Source organism: Podarcis raffonei, chromosome 4 (assembly GCF_027172205.1).
Source record: "Podarcis raffonei isolate rPodRaf1 chromosome 4, rPodRaf1.pri, whole genome shotgun sequence".
Lineage (NCBI taxonomy): Eukaryota > Metazoa > Chordata > Lepidosauria > Squamata > Lacertidae > Podarcis > Podarcis raffonei.
Genome location: NC_070605.1, coordinates 84,277,983 through 84,298,966, shown reverse-complemented (window position 1 = coordinate 84,298,966; position 20,984 = coordinate 84,277,983). Strand labels below are relative to the sequence as shown.

At 42.0% G+C, this 20,984-nt stretch overlaps 1 protein-coding gene across 4 annotated transcripts in view; it reads right to left on the bottom strand.

Annotated features, from left to right (window-relative positions):
* Positions 1 to 567: 567 nt before the first annotated feature.
* The window catches only part of FGF14 (fibroblast growth factor 14), a 305,502-nt gene continuing 285,085 nt past the window's right edge, over positions 568 to 20,984 (bottom strand). For all 4 annotated transcript variants that reach the window (XM_053384455.1, XM_053384457.1, XM_053384456.1 and 1 more), the window contains 2 exons: positions 9,074 to 9,272; positions 568 to 4,011 (listed from right to left, as the gene is read on the bottom strand). In XM_053384455.1, the coding sequence (XP_053240430.1) occupies positions 3,875 to 4,011; positions 9,074 to 9,272 (336 nt within the window). In that variant the 3' untranslated portion in view covers positions 568 to 3,874. The remainder of the gene's footprint in view (positions 4,012 to 9,073; positions 9,273 to 20,984) is intronic.

Below are 20,984 nucleotides of genomic sequence, written 5' to 3'. Positions count from 1 at the left end.
TTCTCATGTCTCTCAGCATAAGAAGCTGCTGGCATGAATGGCAAAACCCAATATGCCCAAGAAATCCATCAGGGCAAGCAGGTCTCGGGATCAGAGGAATGTCTGATTTACCTCTGCAATTAGAACTGCATGACATGGCTGGGGTCTGTCATTACCATATTTGTTCATTGCTGATACTGCTGCCTCCTTTGCGGGGATTGAAGCTATAGCCAACACAACAAAACATGCAAACTGAGAGAATGTGGCAACACAAACATGGTGTTTACATGGCAGTATACACATTTGACCTGTAAATACAAATTGATTCCATCAAGTTTACTGGTACAGTTCTTTAGCAAGTAACAGACAGTTGAAAAGCAAGTGTTGCTTGACAGAAATTAATTTGAGAAGGAACGAAATGACAACATGTTGTCCTGGAAAACAGCAAGAGAGGTAATAGATTAAGGAGCTAAAATTTTCTTTGGCATGGTCAAAGGAGAGAGAATTGAGTTTTGCCAAACTATATACATGATGTTTTGTTATACTGCTGCCAATGCAATGTTACTTTGCACAACTTTTTTTTTGGGGGGGGGGTAAAATATCAAATGTTGGGTTTTTTTTTAATATGCCTTCATACAAATATTTTATTCAATATGTTGCATCTGTGTATACAACAAAATGGTAATAAACACAAACTGTACAATGCAGACAAACTCATTGCTTATATGTATGTCAGTTTAGCAGTACATACCAACAGGTCTGATACATATAGCCTACGACATGCAGTTCATCATTACCATCCTCTTCCCATGCAGCAGATGAGACAAGAGACAAACCTAAAGGAGTAACTGAAGCACAAGAAACAATGAATCCTCTCCTTTGTGCTGAAACAGGTTCTCCACTGGTTTAAGACCCTTCCAGACACAGAAGAGAATGCCAAAGGTGACATTGTGTGTTCTACTTACAGTACAGCGCCAACCATTCACATTACAAAAATAAACTCAGCCTTAACATTATATTAGCCACTCTCAACCGGTTGGCTTGGCAATATGAGTTTGCATGTTGGAAATTAAATTGTTGTGTTTCAAAGGATATTGATCCCATTTTGCAGAACTTTGATTATGTCTCATGAGCTTCTCCATAGATGAAAAGATGAAGAATTGCCAGTACAGGGTAGACCCAACAGACTATACTGTGATGAGTGCAGTCTGGATTAAGATGCAGTAGGGGCGGAATTTTTTTTCCTATGCTGGCTTTATAAAATCAGTTGCATGAGCTGACCAGATAGGGTACCATCTTCATACTTCCCAGTGCTAAAGTCAACTGTATACCCAACACCTGCCTCTCCCATTCTTCATCCACCAATACAAAACTGATTCCAAAATTTTGCAAAAAGAATGCATTTCACATCTTTTTTATTTTGCTTTCCTGTTTTATAACTTTGTGTTGTATTAATTCCAGTTGCACAGTATAGAAACTTAATTGTCTATTTAGAATGAAAGTCAGCAGGCTGCTGGAACTGAGTCTTTAGAGAATAACACAAAACATTTCACATTTGAGAGCAAAGTATGGATAGTTTAGAGACCTTCAGTTTCAGTATTTACTACACAGCCCTTGCACATAAGTGTACCTGCATGAGAAGGCCACACCACCTGCTGATCACCCTGAACATCCAATTAATGGAGGGGAAGTTGGTCCTTTTTGTCCCTATGTGGTAGAGAACACAAGAGAGTGTTTTGAGAAAGCCACTGGGTAAAAGGATGCTCAGGGTTTATTTTTGTGCACATACCGTTTTCATAGCTTTTAAACACCTCTTTAGTTTCTTCTTCTTTTGTCTTTTTAAGCGCTTGGAAAATTGAGCATCATTTTATGTGCTTCACTCTTCTGGTTAAAAAGAACCAACCTTAAACAGTCTCTTGTCTTAAATGGAAATAAAACATAAATTAATTGGTCTGAATGCTTACATTGTATATTTCTACTTAAGCAACATCACATAACCTACTTGGATGTATATCAAGTGTTTGCTTATTAAAATAGAAGCTGTTATGAAAATCTTGTAAGCGTCAAGAGTTAACCAATGTTCAATTTAGTTGACTACCTAAGCAGGCTGAACATTTCAACAGATCATAATTTATGTAAATGTGAAACAATTTTTAAAAGCCATTCTGAAAACACAGTCTCAAAAAATGAAATGAGGGGGGGGGGACATGAAAATGAACACCGAATAGTCTAATACGTGGTTTTCCAGAACTGAGGTACATTTTGGTCCATAGCATGCCTTCTGCTTTTATCAAGTTTTCTAATCAGCACTTTCGAATTCTTTACCAATTTACTTAACGTCTTAACAGCATTTTTCTCATGTCTCCTAAGACTTCTGGCCATTTGTCATTTCTCAATTGGCTTCAACCCACTCTTAAACTGATATCCAGGAAATATCAACAGTATTTGTTTTATTAAGCAATCAAATGGTAAAAGTTCTTAGCCTTGTAATTGTGTTAGAATTTTCCTAGGTTCATGTAGTACAATGGAAAGAATACTGAGATCAAGGCAAGGCACCGTAAACCTAGCAATTTGGTGGGCATATATTATCTTAAAAAGCTGGACTGGAAACGTGGTACTGGTGAAATTATATAGAGAGCATTAAACTCTGCATGCTGAGCTTTTTTAGAAAGAAACACAAAGGAACTCTTTAAATATGTCCCATTGAAAAACTTCCCTCTTTTTTTAAAACACTGAAAGTATTAAAGTATATTCTACCCCTTGCATTGGTGCTGCAAAAAAGAACACAGTAACTTCCTTGCCCATGCTTTGCTGAGTAAGAGAGTGGACTACAGCCAAAAAAAAATAAGGATGGGATTACGTTCCATTCATTAAAAACAGGAAGGATTCTATTGTTTCGAAATGGACTTAGGTAGCGCAATTTTCATTCATCTTAATTTTTTTTCTTTAACTTTCAAATAATGAGGACTAGTAGGTGAAAAATGAGCCTTAGTTCAGGCCTACAAGGCCTACAGAGTTCTTTGGACCCACTTTCCCAAAAATGTGTGGGTCTTGCTCGCTGGGCAAGGCAAATGTTACCATTACCAGTAAGCCTGTGATATGTATAAAACACACACACAAAAAGAAACTGGCAGGGGGTGTCAAACATTGGCCTCGAGAGATTGTTGACTGGCCATGTTTGATGCTTTTCCCTTCTCAGTAATGCTAACCTCAAGAACACACTAGAGAGTATTCACGCCGAATCCCCATTTGTACCTCTGAGACAATGATCCTATTCCTTGACAGGTATAATTCCGAATAGGGTTTCGAAGGCTCCCCTGATTCCCTGATTGCTTTTCAGAACTAAGCCACCAGCAACGTTTAACTCTGAGAGAAACACAATCCCTGCAAAGGAGTCACACAAACAGCAGAGCGAGCAGCCTTGTAAAAAAGGGGGAAGAAGAGAAAATTCATAATAGCACAGGTTTACAGCATCTATCTAGAAATTACTTATTTTGTGTGCTACAAAATTGAACTTAAAACACATGGGTTTCCTGGACTCAAAAGGGGGGTTATGGGTAACTGTCAGCAGGCAGGATATCAAGTGTACTTGTGAAGTATGTCATTCACATGAGGTGTCACAGTCACAGAAAAGATATTAAAAAGGCATTCCATATCTGGTAGGGCATTCCATGGTCTGAGTTCAGCTGGTTAACCAGGTGTCTTCTTTGCTGTAGGAGGAGTTACGGGTTGAGATTTATCCGCTTGCAATAACCTAGTTTGGGACGAGTGAAGAGCAAGCATTTGCTTGCCTCCAGCTGATCCGCAGACACCAGAGTGAGACAGTCTTGCAAGGATAAAATGCTCAGCCGTACTTAAGAGAGCTCAATAAGTCACAATACCCATGAGGATCTGGCTATGTTGTCTTACTCTTGTTAACTGGTTTGCCTCCATTCATTATTGCCGATGCACTTGTGCTTTTACTTGGAGTCACCCCAGCCTTTGGCACTGTTTCTCCAACATCATGCAAAGATGGTTCTCGATACATGGCAACTACAAATGGGAGAAGAGAAAGAGACAAGATGTGTAAGTAAAATGTGAGAGATCCCAATACTTAAACTCCATTTAACTGAGTTGCTGCTTTATAAAAATAATAATAAAGGAGTTTAAACACACACACTTGTATAACACTGGTTCTGAAAGACCTACACTGGCTTCCAGTACATTTCCGAGCGCAATTCAAAGTGTTGGTGTTGACCTTTAAAGCCCTAAACAACCCTGACCCTGTATACCTGAAGGAGCATCTCCACCCCCATCGTTCAGCCTCGACACAGATCCAGCACCGAGAGCCTTCTGGCGGTTCCCTCACTGCAATAAGTGAAGCTAAAGAGAACCAGCCAGAGAGTCTTTTCTGTAGTAGCACCCACCCTGTGAATGCCCTCCCATCAGATGTCAAGGAGATGTGTAACTATACAACGTTTAGAAGACATCTGAAGGCAGCCCTGTTTAGGGAAGCTTTTCAATGTGCAATGTTTTATTATGTTTTTATATATGTTGGAAACTGCCCAGAGTGGCTGAGGTAACCCAGTCAGATGAGCAGTGTACAAATATGGTTGTTGTTGTCATATGTTCTTTCTGATTATATGTACAGTGTTACCTCGTGTTAAGAACTTAATTCGTTCCGGAGGTCCATTCTTAACCTGAAACTGTTCTTAACCTGAAGCACCACTTTAGCTAATGGGGCCTCCTCCTGCTGCCACCACACCGCTGAAGCACAATTTCTGTTCTTATCCTGAAGCAAAGTTCTTAACCTGAAGCACTATTTCTGGGTTAGCGGTGTGTGTAACCTGAAGCGTATGTAACTCGAGGTACCACTGTATAAAAGGGAATTGGAAGCTGGTTGAGTTTAAAATTTACAACATAAAGACATGTAAAGCAAGTATTTATGTAGATGGGGTTAAGACCATTTTAAACAGAGAATGGCAATTGTCTCAAGATGCAGTCTGAATGAGGGACAACTATGCTACTTATAATATGATGACATTTTGATTAGTCTCCTGTGATGGAGGAATCCCTTTTGGGTTTTGATATATATTAGCTTTCTACAACACTCACTCCAAATTGCCTGGAGACCACACATGCTGCTCCCAGATTTGAACCATCCAAGTTGTCCCAGGAAGCTTTCACACCCCTATTGTGATTCCACAAGGCTAATGCATGTTCTATCAGCTAGCAGACTAATTAAATATCCACGTGTAAGGGCGACCATCACCACCCTGATAGTTTTCTTGGCCCATTCACCTCCCACACACTGGGAGGGCCAGCTTTAAAACCAGCTTTCCTAATAACTGGTTCTAAATTGGCGAGTCCAGCACCTCCAACCATAATTGGTTAAGGGTCCCAGTTGAAAAATCTGCCCACTGATGGTGCTACTTTGAAAACACAGACTGTAACAATATCAGACTTCCCAATCCTAGGGAAATTGTTGCCCATTGCATTTCCTATAGAGGTGTAGGCATACTGGCTGTTAGTGTTAAGTCTTAAGCACTGGCTCTGTCAATGCCAAAGTAGGATGGAGAAGTTATGTATGTATACTAAGCAAGGAGGTGAGAAACCACCACTCTCCTTAGTTCTGTTTACCTGTGCTGTGACATGTGAGGAAGGATCATTCATACCCAATACCCCTCTTCTCCCCACCCCTCTCAATATAAATACATGGCCATGACAGGCGCAGATCAGTGCATGCTGCTCTCTTTCCATTCAGCATTCCGTCCTGCAAGTAACTTGAGCTCTTGCAAGTTTATGTACTTGAGAGAGGATATGGGAAGAGCCAGGGTGTGCGGAAAGAATAGGCATTTAACAAATAACAAAAATAATAAGTATGCACAGATTCCTATTTCTTGTGTATGATAGTACTATGGTTCATCTTCACTAAGATTTATGCAGAAGAATGTGCATACAATACGGATCATGCATTCCTAATGCCTCATACTCTTAGGAATTACATCTATATACAACCTGTCATTTTGAAAGTATAACTTATGTTTTCATATTTTCCAAATCATCACTCGCTCTCTATTTGTGAAAATAAAATCCAGAATAGTTGCCACATTGTTCTTTTGGAGCAAAAATTGATTTTATTGTGGCATAACCTATTCTGGACTAGACCTACAGGGAAAAATAAAATCTAAACAATCGGGGCCAGAAGGTCGTTAAATGAAAGGGGTGGCAGTAGATCTGTGACATTTCTATGCAGAGCCCAAATGTCTACCCACTAAGAAAAGAGTGAGCCATTTGCAACAGCACTCACTGGTGGCAATGCCATATTTGTGGCCCTCTCCTTGCTTTCAAAGGCAAGGAGAAGTGAAAAGATCAGCTGCATGTAGTGCAGACAAGCCTGGCTGTGTTGTCACCTCCTTTTGCATACTTCTTTCCCAAAGGCACAAGAACCAGTTCAGTATGATATTTGCTTGTGGTTGTTTTAATGCTGCTATTTAGTTATTTTTGACTACAGTGGTACCTTGGGTTACAGACGCTTCAGGTTACAGACTCCGCTAACCCGGAAGTAGTACCTCGGGTTAAGAGCTTTGCTTCAGGATGAGAACAGAAATTGTGTGGCGCTGGAGCAGCGGCAGCGGGAGGCCTCATTAGCTAAAGTGGTACCTCAGGTTAAGAACAGTTCCAGGTTGAGAATGGACCTCCAGAACAAATTAAGTTCTTAACCCGAGGTACCACTGTATTGCAAACTGTATTAGGACAGATATAGAGTTATCAAAAATAAATACTAAATTAAAACTCAGAAAAATTTAAGGAGCATAATCAATTATCTTAAACCAATGGCCAAGCCATAACATAAAATGTGCAGCATTTTGTTTAATTTCATTAACTGTCAGTGCACATTTTTAAGCATCTTCTGGAAAGCATGTTCTCCCTAAAAGAGGGCACGTGTTGCAGTGAGACCTTGAGACTGACCCTCTTGTTGTGGGCGGGTATATTGTACAGCCACAACACCTGACTGGTAGGTCCCTCATTGCTGGGTTTAATTTGGCCAATGGGGTGCTGTCTCAATGGATCGAGAGACCTATAAATACCTATGCACGTGACCCAGAGCTTCCTCTTTTGGCTCGTGCATCGGAACACCTGCCCACCTCTCCCTATATTTAGGGCTTGTTGTACTTGACCTTGCTATGCCATCGTGTGCCGTCTGTCATTGGGACAGGGGCACGGCAAGAATTTTCCCCACTTGGCTGATTGGCTGTTGCCATTTGGGTTTCGCCTGCCACGTAGCAAATCGTCACAACTTGTAAGGTTGTGGATAGGCACTGGTTCAGATGATAGGGATGGGAGAACTGTCTCGCCATCCCTATGTGAAGGGTATTCCGTTAAAGGAATCCACGGACTCCGAGCCTGAGTCCAGGGGAGCATCTGGGGAGTAGACATAGCCTGTACCTGGGCTTTCTACCTACCTCAGATGTTCACCCTTGGCTGACCTATGATAGAGCTCTGGGTCAGCGCTACCTGCAAGGGTGCAGGAAGCTAATCAAACCAGAGCCTATGCAACCACTCACTTTCTGTAATCAATAAAGTTGTGGCCTAAATTCTGCCAAAAACCAAACTAAAATTTGAGTCAAATGTGTTTTTATTTAGAGGGGAGGTCTCTGGGTCTGAACACACAAATCTGAGGAACAATGGCAATAATGAGATGGAATAGATAAGCACAATTGAAAACTTGTTTGAAAGTCACCACTCCTAAGAAATGAGCTCTAAACTGTAGTTCTGTGAAGGGTCTGGAATCTCTATCAGAGAACATTTGCCCACACAAAACTTTCAAGGTTCTTTGAAGGGGGTTTTGATAGCTGAATAGATTTCAACATGGTTTAACTATATTGTGTGGATTAAGATCAACATAAAAGGGATTTAAATGAGTTGCAAAAAGGGACAATGAAAACCTGAAGTACGGTGGCGATAGGACTTAGGTTGGCAAGATGTGACGGAGGAAGAAGAAACGCAGGTGTGTGTGTGTGTTTGAATCGGGGCACTGAATTGTGGGAACCTGGGATGGAGGAAAGGGCTTGTCCCCTGTCCAACCTGTCAGTCACTTTGGAAGAGGGACCAGGGACACCCGAATTCCCCTCCAGCGTTCATACGGAATGGGGAACTTTCATGGAGGCTGGGGAAAGCATGATCAGCTGAGGTGAAGAAAGTGAACAGATGGCAGCAGTGACTGAGAGGGAGACCGAACAGGAGGGTGCAGCCTTGCCACCTAAAGCCAGGACTTCCTTTGCAGATGGGAGCAGACCCACTTGTCCCGACAAGTGTGCACTTGCAATCTCAATATTCCCACAAGGAGAGAGAGTCTCATGAGCCAATGTACCATGCCTCATCTTTAAAAGCTTGGTGGGAGGGTAGAGAAATTTGTTGGGACATCTTCCATCTTCTGTTCAGTCTTGGATATATAAATGGTCTGGTCTGGACATTTGACTTAGCTTTTATAAGCACTTTCCATTCCAATTTTCATTTAAAAAAAATCATCATAAAGAAAAGCATATGCTGAGATTCAGATCTCCCTCGTTGGTTAAACAAAAACTTATCACAAAGCACGAACCCTTAATTTTTATTCTGAATTATATTTCACAATGCACTTTCAAGCAAAGTGCTCTACATATATTTTCTCAACAATCCTTTCAACAGCCTTGTGATATTTTTATCACCCCCATATTGCAGGTGGGAACTGAGGCTGGTGGGAGAGGAATGGCTCTCTCAAAGGCCACCTATTGAGCCTACGACAAAGGCAAAATTGCATTCTTCACAGCCCTGTCTTTTAGCAGCCATGCTGCATCCGCAGTCCATTTTGAGATGCTGGAAAAGTGCTTTCGAAAGTGGCTTTCCACACTCAAGCCCTGATCAAGTATCACCACACGCACAAAAAGCCTTTCATGTGTGCCCTTTTCAAACAGAATGAAGCAATACACAAAATACTCCTTGGAGCTAGGGAGGTGTCATCCAGCAATCTTTAGAAACCCTTGGGAATGATAGAAATGTACCCCTGAAGTCACCCATTCTGTGTGCTGCACAAAAAGTGAAGATATGCTACTAATGCCAATGCAAACCTTACCTTCCAATGGCTTCGGTAGAAAATGCGCTGCTGGTTTTGTTTTCTTCACTCTATTTCCTTTCATGACTTGGCCTTCTTTATTGAGCCCCAAGAACCAGGCCCTTCCTGACTCTTGCTGTCTGTAGAGCATTGATGAGTAGATTACATAATAATTTTCGAAAACAGACTCCTTAAACTTGCATTCTGGTGTAAAAAGTTCCTGCAGGGGAAAGAAAAGATGTTAAGAGGACAATCGCAGCAAGTGTTCTCTCCCTCCACCCCCATTCAGTTTTGGGTTTACTACATTTAAATACAAAACCCATGTGGCATCTGAGGCTTTTAAAAAAAGATCAAAGTTCAGTTCCCAGTTTTGTTATTGGGAAACCTTCGGCAATTCAATTCATGCTTATTTAACACATCTGTAGGATGACAAAGCACAGTATTAAAATGCCTAGCACAAAAAGCTAAGACTCTTTGATGAAACAATGCATGTCGTTCAGGCTCTTTGGTTGAATGCACGGAAGACAAATATTTGAACCACATCAACAAAAAGAAAACATGGGAGCAGTAAAGGCACCGCTTTCTTTTATGTTGTGTATATTTCTCCTTCTTGGAGACATCCAAAGAAAATACCTCCTATGTAACTGATTTTTTTTTAAAAAAAAGTCAACTGAAAGTAAGAGGTGAAAAGGCCTGTGTGGAAAGAGTGATGCCTTGGAATTTAGGAAACTACTTTATACCAAGTCAGATCATTGGTCCATGTCAGATGCTGTTGCGGTTGCTCGAGAGTAACCAGGCAGGACTCCGACCTGTCTTTCACAGGCTTTATTTTGGTGCAAACTATTTACAGTGAAGAGCCTCATAAGGTCATGTCTGGCTCAATCACTAGCAGAATCCGGGAGTGGTCTGTTTTTGTACCTCCCCCAACATAAAAGTTTCGTCACCCCAAGCCTTTTCTGCCCCTCCCTGCATCTCAAACTACTGCGCATGACCAGGGATGGCAGGGGTGTGCTTCCCTCCTCTCCGGCTTGTTCAGGCGCAGTGTTAAGGCTCTCTCTAGCATCCTCTGCTCCTTGCACTTCTATCTCTCACCTCTGAGCTGATGGCAGTTCCCTGACAGTCCATCTAGCTCAATACTGCCTACAATGACAGCTTTCCAGGGTTTCAGCAGGGAGCAGTCCCAGCTCTACAGGGAGATGCTGGGGATTGAAGCTGGGACATTCTGCATGCAAAGCAGATCCTTTGCCACTGAGCTATGGCGCTTGCCTTCCCCAATAGGCTACTTAACAGCTCCACAGGCCAAATCTGACAGGTGGGCAAGCCACCCACTTGTCAATCAACTGACATCACAAATGACATCATGGGATTAGGTCCTTTGAAGTCTGGATGTCAAAACAGGCAACATGACACTGTTTTGAAGGATCGCCCTCCCTTTGCATCAGCAGTTGCAGGGAAGATCCTGCTCAAACTTGCTATACTCCGATTCTTTTTTACAAGGAGAGGCCATTATGTTCCATCAGCCATAAGGGTTTTTAATGCAAAATCTGTTTCCCAACTTCTCTATGCTTCAAATGTCTGGTACAACTGTTCATTAACTAAGTTACACGGGTTCCAGGCAAAGTTTCTTTGGTCCCTATTACAGGTCCCAAACTGTCCCAAATTCAATTCTATTTCTGGAAACAGGTGAATGCCCACTCTGCACCAAAGCATGGTGGGCTGCCTTGAGATACTGGCTCAAGATCTCAGTTTTCGGCCTGGGGAAGGGATTATTAGTGCATTTAACCAATGAGCAGTTTGTCAGCCCATGGCTGAAAACTATGGCCAGAAAAGCCACCTCAATTGGACTTCCATCATCCCTCTTATATCATCTGGGTTATGACATTGCCCTTGAATCCCTGAGGCAAAGGCTTTGGGACACCTCACAAAGCGACCTGTGATCCCGATTTTATGTAATTTGTAGCCTGGTCACAGCTAGAATCCAAAATGGCTATGACTTTCAGATATCCTCATACCTTAGGAATTTGTCTGTACCTACCTATCGGCGTTTATTCACCAAAGCCAGACTAAATGTATTTCCCTCAGAAGTTCTAAATGGCAGACTGAGAGGCATCCCCTATCAGAATAGGCTTTGTTTATGTTCCCAGGATGTTGATTGTATGAAGCATATCCTACTGCATTGTGGGCAATATGAGCAAGCAAGGGACCAACTGATCAAACCCTTACTAGCAAATTTGCCGGGAAAATCTGAAGCCTCCCATATTAAATATCTTTTGGAAGACAGGTCAAATGATATTACACTGGCCGTGGCAAAATTTCTTTTGGAGGTTATAAGAAACAAAGGTCATTATGCCCTATATAAAACAAAATGACTGCCTTGGTTTCTTCCATCTGTCTGTCTGGTCGTTTTAACTGTATCTAGTTTTGAAATTGTTTTTTTGAGTGTTTGGACCGCAATAAAGTTTTTGATCTGATCCTGCTCAGTGCTGCCTTAAAGTGTTTTGCAAAAGCACTCTTTGAAACAGCCTGCACTTCTGCTTTAAGTGGGTGGGCAGCCAGAAGCAGTGGGGTAGATTCCACTGGCTTAAAGGAGAAGCATGAGTCTCGTCGAACAGCGCTTTTGCTAAGGGCTTTAGTCACCACTTATATCTTGCTGCCTTGACTGCACGATCCCATTCCCTGCTGGAAACAGGGTGCACAGCCAATGCGGTATTAAACCCTGTCCGCCCGCCCACCTGCAGTGATGTCAGCTGATGGTTGGGTGGATGTGGTATACAGAAAATGGGCTCACGTTTCTCATCCCTATGATATATAAAGCATGGCTAACAAAGGACTTTTGAAATGTTAAAGAAACCTTGGGTAAACAATTTCTGTTGCTAAAAGGGACCACTCAGAATCATGATTCATTGCCATTCAGTTATATTTGGCTGCTCAGCAACCAAGGTAGCAATAATTATTTCTAGTGCAAAAGCAGAAGCTTCTGTAAACCCATTCGTAGAAGCAGCAAAATCTAAAGCTAAAATCCTCCTATTATGCTCAATATATATTATATGTAATTTTAGACTTTTAAAATCAAATCCACTTGCTTGGTAACTTTTATTAAGAATTGGCTCTTCTTTGACTAGAAAAATATATATGAAAGAGCTCAATATAACCAAAAACTTAAGTTAAAATTCTTCAAAACTGTAGATATTGAAAAAGAGTTAATAAACTTTCCTTACTTAGTGAACTGTAAGTACAACCTCCTGTATCCACCAGAGTTCTTAAAAAGCAGTTAAACTGGGGAAATGGCCAAGCATCTAGGAATTGCCAATTTTATTTTAAAATGACAAAGTTTGCCATTAGAGTTTTGAAGATATTTCTCTGAATATTTATTTTGGGTAATAACAAAGGATCAGGCTATGTTGGTAACCTTAACCCTGTGGTAAGAAACTATTCATTTCCACCTTTTGAATACTTGCCCTCTGTGGAAAAATACATATGTAGATTTGGGCCATTTAGGATTAAACTTTTCTCCATTTGGTAGAAAAATAATGCCACATGATACTACCCACAACTATGTCTGGATCCAAACTTTTAAGTACAGTATTGTGCAAATAAAGACAGCTGCCATATTGTGTAGTATGACCACTAAACCAAATGGTACGCAGTCCCTAGCTCATATAAAAGCAACAGATTTCTCTATACTGTATAGATATAGCGAACGTAATTTCCTTTATTTTTGATGCTCACATATAGTTGCCAATGCTTATATAGCTGAAGCAGCAGCACACATTCACAAGAGGAAGATTATCAGCAGGCTTGATGGAACCCTAAGTCTTGCAGAAGTATAAATAAATAAAAATGGCTCAAACAACCCTAAGGGTCCACAACTATATATTAAAAAAACCTAACGAGGACTGAGCATGCTCAGTTGTCATGGAATGCAGGCTGACTCGTGGAAAAGTGGGTGGGAGGTGGAACGGAATGGAGTAATCTGAAGGGGGCATGGCTGTCTATCTGAAACAGTAAGTACTCCACACTGCAACATTTTAACAGCACTTTGTTGTTTGTGTGTATCTATCTATCTATGCAATCAGGTGAAGTGGAAGGGGAGAAAATAACATCGATTTACTTTTCAATTTATACACAAAAACAAAAGCCAGCATTTAAGTTCAAAGCTTGCATGTTTATGAAAATAAGTGAACGCAAAGAATTAATGAACCATGGGTAAGACACTTGAAAAGCAACCACCTTATTATTATAATTAGTCATTTCTCCCATGCTACTGGAATAAGGTGGGGGGACAACCAGGAGGTCCCGGCACTTGTGATACTAATTTGCAATACTTCATTCAATATACAGCAATATGGGTAAGATCCAACCAAAGCTAAGAACCTTTAAGTTCTGTTGATTTAAATACCACAGTGTTGCATTTGGCAACGCATTCCTCTTTTTTGAAAATGTGCTAAGTAGCCACCCTAGCGTGTACATTCAAACATAATTAAAAGGAAGAATTTTAATGCAAGGTTTCTCATCCACTAATACCTTGGGGTTGAGGGACCCCTTTTGCTCTTGGTGCTGCTGAAACTACAGCACAATTGTTCATTTTGTTTTCTTTTTGTACTGCTATCACCCATTCCTTCTTTGTGCAAAAGACAGAACAAATAGGTTCTATGAGTGGAGGGTGGGAATCTGATCTGAGCATCCGCCCTCGAACCCACATGCACCAGGAGTGGAAGTTTCCCATGATTAAGTCTATAAACTCAACCAGCCATTTGCTTTCTGGCAGGATCTAGCAGCCCTGCTCCTCCCAGGGCCTTCATGTACAAGATAGTCTCACTCAGAGCAAATGATTATACCTTAAAGGTAAAGGGTAAAGGGACCCCTGACCATTAGGTCCAGTCGTGGCCAACTCTGGGGTTGCGGCGCTCATCTCGCTCTATTGGCTGAGGGAGCCAGCGTACAGCTTCCAGGTCATGTGGCCAGCATGACTAAGCCGCTTCTGGCGAACCAGAGCAGCGCACGGAAACGCCGTTTACCTTCCCGCCGGAGCGGTACCTATTTATCTACTTGCACTTGACGTGCTTTCGAACTGCTAGGTTGGCAGGAGCAACAGGAGCTCACCCCATTGTGGGGATTCGAACCGCCGACCTTCTGATCGGCAAGTCCTAGGCTCTGTGGTTTAACCCACAGCGCCACCCGCGTCCCTTACAGAGCCCCAATAAACTACAAAGATCTTCTCTTGAGCATGCTGTTCTGCTTTAAGTAAATGCGCACAGCAGGAGGTGTGGTCCATGGCTTGCAAATAATAATGGAATGGGATGGAAACTAGAACCAGCAGTTGTGTTCTTGAATTCCATGTGCCCTGGGTACCACCCGAGCCCTCATTTAACCTAACCAAGCCTCTGAGGTGCATCAATCATATATCCTCCTCCTGCTTTCACTGTCCTTGGGATTCCCTTGCGAAGTGGCATAGGGAATCCATGACATTTTAGCTGACGTGCACTTTTATTATAAAAGTGAGAAATTTTGAAGCTAGTTAGATGACAGGTGTAAAATCCAGAGAGTTCTGCAGTTTTGCAAAAGTCAGCTGGAAAAAAAAAGTGAGGGGTTGACAAAATATTGAATGATCTGTCATGTACTATATGCTGCATTTAACTCTTCTGGAACTGCTACTAGTACAGCTCGCTTTGACTTAAACCTCGATATAACGATCAGCGGAGAGTTGTCTCGTCCTAGCATGTTCAGAGGAACTCATAACCCTTGCAGATGACATGATTACTGGGTTGAATTTTCAAATTATGGGGATTCCCAAGTGACATTCTGTTTATGTTATCTGTTTTTACTGCAAATCTTTTAAGGGATGTATGCATTTACATTCAACTAGTTTCAAGAACGTTGGTTTTTAGACTAGCATTCTTGTTGCAGAATAAATTGCATTTATTCAACAATAAGGAACTCCACATTTTCTTGGTGGGGAAATGTGATTCTTTTCCTAGGTAGTGCATCCAGTACCCTTGAAACTGCACATTGCGTGTGGGGCCAAAGCTCAGGAACTTAGTGGCTAGTGACCATGCCATCATATGGTGACAAGTGACAGTCCAACTCCTTCCCCATCGCATACCCATACAAATTTGACAGCGTTTTTAAATGGACTCTTCTACCATTTCCATTTCAGAGATGAACACTTCCCACTCTCTGGTCTCTGACCGTAATAAATTATCTATCTACCCCACTTCCCACTCTATTTGTTCACTAGTAATGCTGATTATAGCCTTTTAAAGTATAAAGGGGAGAAATAACTCCCTTACCAATGTTGTCCTGTCATTTAATGAACTTTTAATGTGTTCCTGCTTGCTACTGCCTAAAAATGTAGTTTTAGCCCGTGTAGTAACCCATCCCTCTGGCACTAGAGTGCAGAAGTGTGCTGTTTTTTAAAAAAGAAATCGAGAAAGAGCTCTCCCTTGTCACATACTAGAAAAGGCCAATTGTATTTCTACCCAAGTCTGTCATTCTTTCCATGGGGAAAAGATTTGGGGTTCAATCCAGTGTCCATGTAACATGGTACAGTTGTGGAGCTGCACTGAACTCTGTCCCCTCCTTCTCCTCCTTACCACATACACAAGCAAGCAGGCACTGCATCACTACAAAAGAAAGAAAGAAAACAACTACTTTTCTCATAACCTGCCAATTTTGTGTGTGAGTGTGTGTGGGTACCACACTACTATGGGGAACGAGAGATCATAGAATTGTAGAATTGGAAGAGACCACAAGGGGCATCACCCTACAATACAGGAATCTTTTGTCCAATGTGTCTCATGCTCTATCGACTAAGCTATCTCTAATATTCTATATAAATAGGGTTTTCGGGTGCTTCCCTCACTGTGAGAAGTGAAGCTACAGGGAACCAGGCAGAGGGCCTTCTCAGTACTGGTGTCCTCCCTGTGGAATGCCCTCCCTTCAGATGTCTAGGAGATAAAGAACTATACAAGTTTTGGAAGACATCAGAAGACAGCCTTGTATCGGGAAGTTTTTATTGTTTTATTATGTTTTTATATGTGCTGCAAGCCGCCAAGAGTGGCTGGGGAAACCCAGCCAGATGGGTGGGGATTTGCTCAGATGGGGTTTGTTCAGGGTAAGTGTGCATAGGATTGCAGCCTCAATCATTTGTTAATTTCAGCTGTTTCTTTTCCAGGTAAATGGGTTGTTGCGCAACGAATGTGCATGCCATACACCATCACACACTCTTCCTCCACTGCATTTATATTTTCTGTTTCTGTTTTACAGAACAAACCCTTCTCAGCATGCCTCTATAACAGAAGTGGTTGTATTGACTTTTAAAATTATTTTATTTTTGTTGTGCTTCAACATTTTGTGCTCCACCTTCATACATAATAGCCAATGTAGCCACATTGGCTATTATGTATGAAGGTGGAGCACAAAATGTTGAAGCAGAACAAAAATAAAATAATTTTAAAAGTAACAAAAAGTAACAAAAGAATCACAATTGACAGTACAATCCTATATATTCCCCCCCTCTATATATGTGTGTTTACTCAGAAGTAGGTCCCAATTAGTTCTATGGGGGCTTACTCCCAAGTAAGTGAGTACAGGATTGCAGCCTAAAATCTAAAATCACAGTAATTAAAAAAGAAAGCAAAATGTTGGGGGAAAAAACAATTTGGTGAACACAAACATGGCCTTCTTAGTGCGGTCACAATTCAGAATATAGTAAGGACAATGGAGCTCTCCCCTCCTCTCAGCTTACCTGGGGCATGCAGTGTGTGCCTGGATGTACATACACTGCAGCCCTCAACTACAATAAGAGGTTGGTGTGCATCTCCCATAGAAGGATCCGTCTCCAGAGCCCCAGCCTGCAAATTGTTCCTGCTCCCAAGGAACTTGCAGGCTAGGGCACTGGGGAGGAGAAAGACAGGTTATATGGAAAGTGGACACGATCACCCCATGGAAAATAGCTCATTGAGTTTTGGTTCATGAACTCAGTTCTATGCTGTGCACTCCACTACTGGAAAACGTATTCCTTGTTTTATTTACAAAGGAAAAAAGGGGAAAGCATTCCTCACTGAGCAAAGTTAGAGAGCTCCCCATCCATTCTGTGTCGACAACACATGGTACTATTAGCTCAAACGGAGCTCGCAATAGGTTCGTGCTCTCTTTGGTGCTAGCAATTGTTTCCCCATACCTCCCTCCCCCTCCTGAAGGCTGCCTTTCATCCAGAAATAAACTGAACACCACAAATCCTGAACCAGGGATTTCATCTTCTGCTCCTGTCAACAATTACAAAGAAGCACAAATGTTAAGGAAGCCTCCTCTACCCACACGTTGTCTGCCTCTTGCTTAGCACTTTGCAGACTCACAGCTTTTTCAAAACACCCACGGTCTGCTTACCTCTCTCACATAAGTCATCAGCATAGACCTCCATTGAACACAAGATGCTTCAACCCCCCCCCTTTCAAAAGATCATTAGATAACTGTTCCGAAAGAGTATCATAATATGGATTTCTTGTGGTTCTGATATGATGATGATGATGATAAGAACCACTATGGTAATAATTCAATTTCTTACCTGCCCTTAACCATGAGGTCCCAAGGAAGGTTACAACAATTTTAGAGTACATTATTCAACAGTTTCAAACAAATTACTGTCACAAGAATAGGGGGGGGGGGTTTCCAAAAACATACAAAACAGGCAAGAAGTCTCGCTTGCAAAGGATAAGTGGGAACTTATTTTATGCTCCTATTTATTTATATCCTATCTTTCCTCTGGACGCAGATGGTGCTGTGGGTTAAACCACAGAGCCTTGGACTTGCCGATCAGAAGGTCGGCAGTTCGAATCCCCGCAACGGGGTGAGCTCCCGTTGCTCGGTCCCTGCTACTGCCAACCTAGCAGTTCGAAAGCACGTCAAAGTGCAAGTAGATAAATAGGTACCGCTCCGGCGGGAAGATAAACGGCGTTTTCGTGCGCTGCTCTGGTTCGCCAGAAGCAGCTTAGTCCTGCTGGCCACATGACCCGGAAGCTGTACACCGGCTTCCTCGACCAATAAAGCGAGATGAGCGCCGCAACCCCAGAGTCAGCCACGACAGGACCTAATGGTCAGGGGTCCCTTTACCTTTTTATCTTTCCTCCAAGGAGCTCAGAGTGGTGTACATACATCTCCGCCCCAATTTATCCTCACAACAACCCTGCGAGGCAGGTTAGGCTGAGAATGAGTGACTGGCCCAAGATCACCCAGTGAGCTTCATGGCTGAGTGGGGATTTGAACCCTGTTCTCCCGGGTCCTAGTAGTCCAGCAGTCTATCCCCTACTCCACACTGCATCTTATTCATTTGCGGCAATGTCTCTGCCTGCTCCTACACCTGATGTGACATATGATGGAGAAGGTGGGCATGGTTTGTGAGGAATGGCCTTGCGGGTCAAATTGGGATCTGCGCTGGGCCTAATTAAGTCCACAGACTGGAGCATCCACTGGATTTAGATCAGTGTTTACCAAACTTGGGTCTCCAGCTGTTTTTGAACTACAACTCCCACCATCCCTAACTAGCAAGTCTGGGAAACCCTGATGAGCCTATTAAATTCTAGACACTTATTTAAGAAAGATGCTGTAATCATAGTACAATGAATCTCAAAATAACGATCAATATTGCACTTACAGCAGTGCATAGTTTATTAAGATACCTTTTCATGAAATTATTTAACAAAATATAAATTTCAGTTTATAATTTGTTTTATTAAAATGAAACCAAAGTGTATCCATGAATAAATTAGTTTGCATTGATCACGGCTGGGCAGGTTTCCACTTTGGTTATGGCACAGAGGGAGGGAAGGTTATGACTTTATTAGTCAGAACTCGCAGTGAATTAAACGGAACATATGTAGCTTGGGAAATTGTCTTATTTTCCTTTTCTATAAGGTTCAGCGTGTTCAGTAAAGGTACCAAGGAAACTGATACAGCATCCATATTTTGCTGGATATAGGTACAAGGCAAATCTCTTGATACAAATATGGTTTACACACACTAAAAACACTGATCTTAATAAGCTGGCTACAGATTAGTTAAATAAGAGTGCTTTGGTCTAATCCGATTTGCAGCTGGATTCGCAATTTGGTTTAGCTGAAGCATTTTAATTTAAGCTGATTTAATCTCATTCAAATCTACAGAGCTAAACCGGCTTAAACCTTAGCAATTTAGCTCAGCTGGGTTAAGGATGGAGCTTGTTATTCACATTACTGCCAATGGAACAAAACAAGTTAAATTCTAACTACTTGTGTGTGGGTTGGGCTGCCCTTGACCTTAATATCCTACAGATTGGCTTAGGCTGCAATCCAGGCCACACTGATTGGGACGCGAACTGCACTGAAATCAATGTGTCCAAGAGCCACTCTGGGCATTGCAGCAGGCTAGAAGAGAGGACAGGCACATGACAAACTTGTGATCCTTGTGTAATGCCCAAACTGGGGGCCCACATATCTCCCCGGTGAAAAGAGGCAATATCTGCTGCTGCATATATGAGTTGTCACTTGACCTGTTACAAAGCATTCCTCACTCAGAATGCTTCTCTTTCATCCTCCACAATCAGGATGGAGTCAGCCTTCTCTTCATGCACCATGCTATTCCATGTCTGGTCTTACATAGCCAATAGATTTGTTTTCCAAACATATGCTATTAAGATAAGAGAGTGGAAACCTTGTTGGTGGCTGGGCAGGCAGTCAATAAGGTCTGGTCACCTGGGAACTTGCAACTCATTTGGAGAGTTCCGCAATCCACATTTGCGAAGGGATCCTTTAGTCAAGGAGCAAGGAAGATGGTGGAGAGGCAAGCTACTGACTACGATAATGCTTCCCAGAGACCGAGAGAGTAAGGAGCACACAGTACTGGTTGAGCTCTGCCTTTACTGGGACTGATTTAGCAAGCTCCAACAAGGAGAATGCTGGAAGCTCATAAAGGCAATAGGAAACGTGTCAGGCTCCTGCTTAAAATTCGTTAAATCTTACAAGAAAACCACTTAAAAAGTAGATGATGGGATTTGCAGGGGCAATCAATAAGGAGGAGAGTGCTTTCTTAATCCCACTGCAATACCATTGCTTCCCATTTACAAAGCCTCCCCTGTTGCATCCCACCCACCTCCTGCCACTTCATTTCCACAAACGCCCATGGAAGCCCCATGTTTGCTGCCAAATGTGTAGTTCCATCCTGATGGCTCCTTTGAAAGTGCACACAGGATCATGCTGTTGGCAGCAGTTGCAATGTTACCCCCAACCAATGCTTGTCTTAGGAAAACCCACACCGATTCTTTTGATATGCTAAATATATTATGGCAAACAAGAGGGAGGGGGGAATTGAAGGAAAAGGAAGCATTAACAATGAACCCACTTGATGTACAAAGGCAGAGATTTTAAATGCTACCAAGCTGGCCCATCGTGCTATATAGCTTAGAATGCCCACTCAGGGTGGACATTGCCTGCTTTTTACAATTTTTGTTTAATAAAATTACAAAACTTTTTCCCTCTTTGAAGATGACTTTGAGAATAACATTTCATTCACAGAACATATACTCGCCAGGAACACATTACCAGCCACTATTGATATGTGTTGCAGAGACAGTAGTTAGTTCAATGAACGAAACAGAGAACAACATTACAAGCAGATTTCAACTTTTATAGCTTGGTGAAAAGCCACAGGTATGCGCAATTGACAATGCTTTTCTCTACGCAGCAATATTTGCTCGATAGTCATGCATCTTCAGAAAGATAAGTATAGTTGACCCTATTCCCACTTCATTCCACTGAGGAAAGATCCACGTGACTTCTATTTAACACTGAAGTGTTCTTCGCCCATTTCAAAATGTATGCAAGCAATTTCTCTTTGATGAAGTTACTTGATCTCCTAAGCTACAAAGAAGTTAATGACGCATGGCTTGCACTGTATGCCC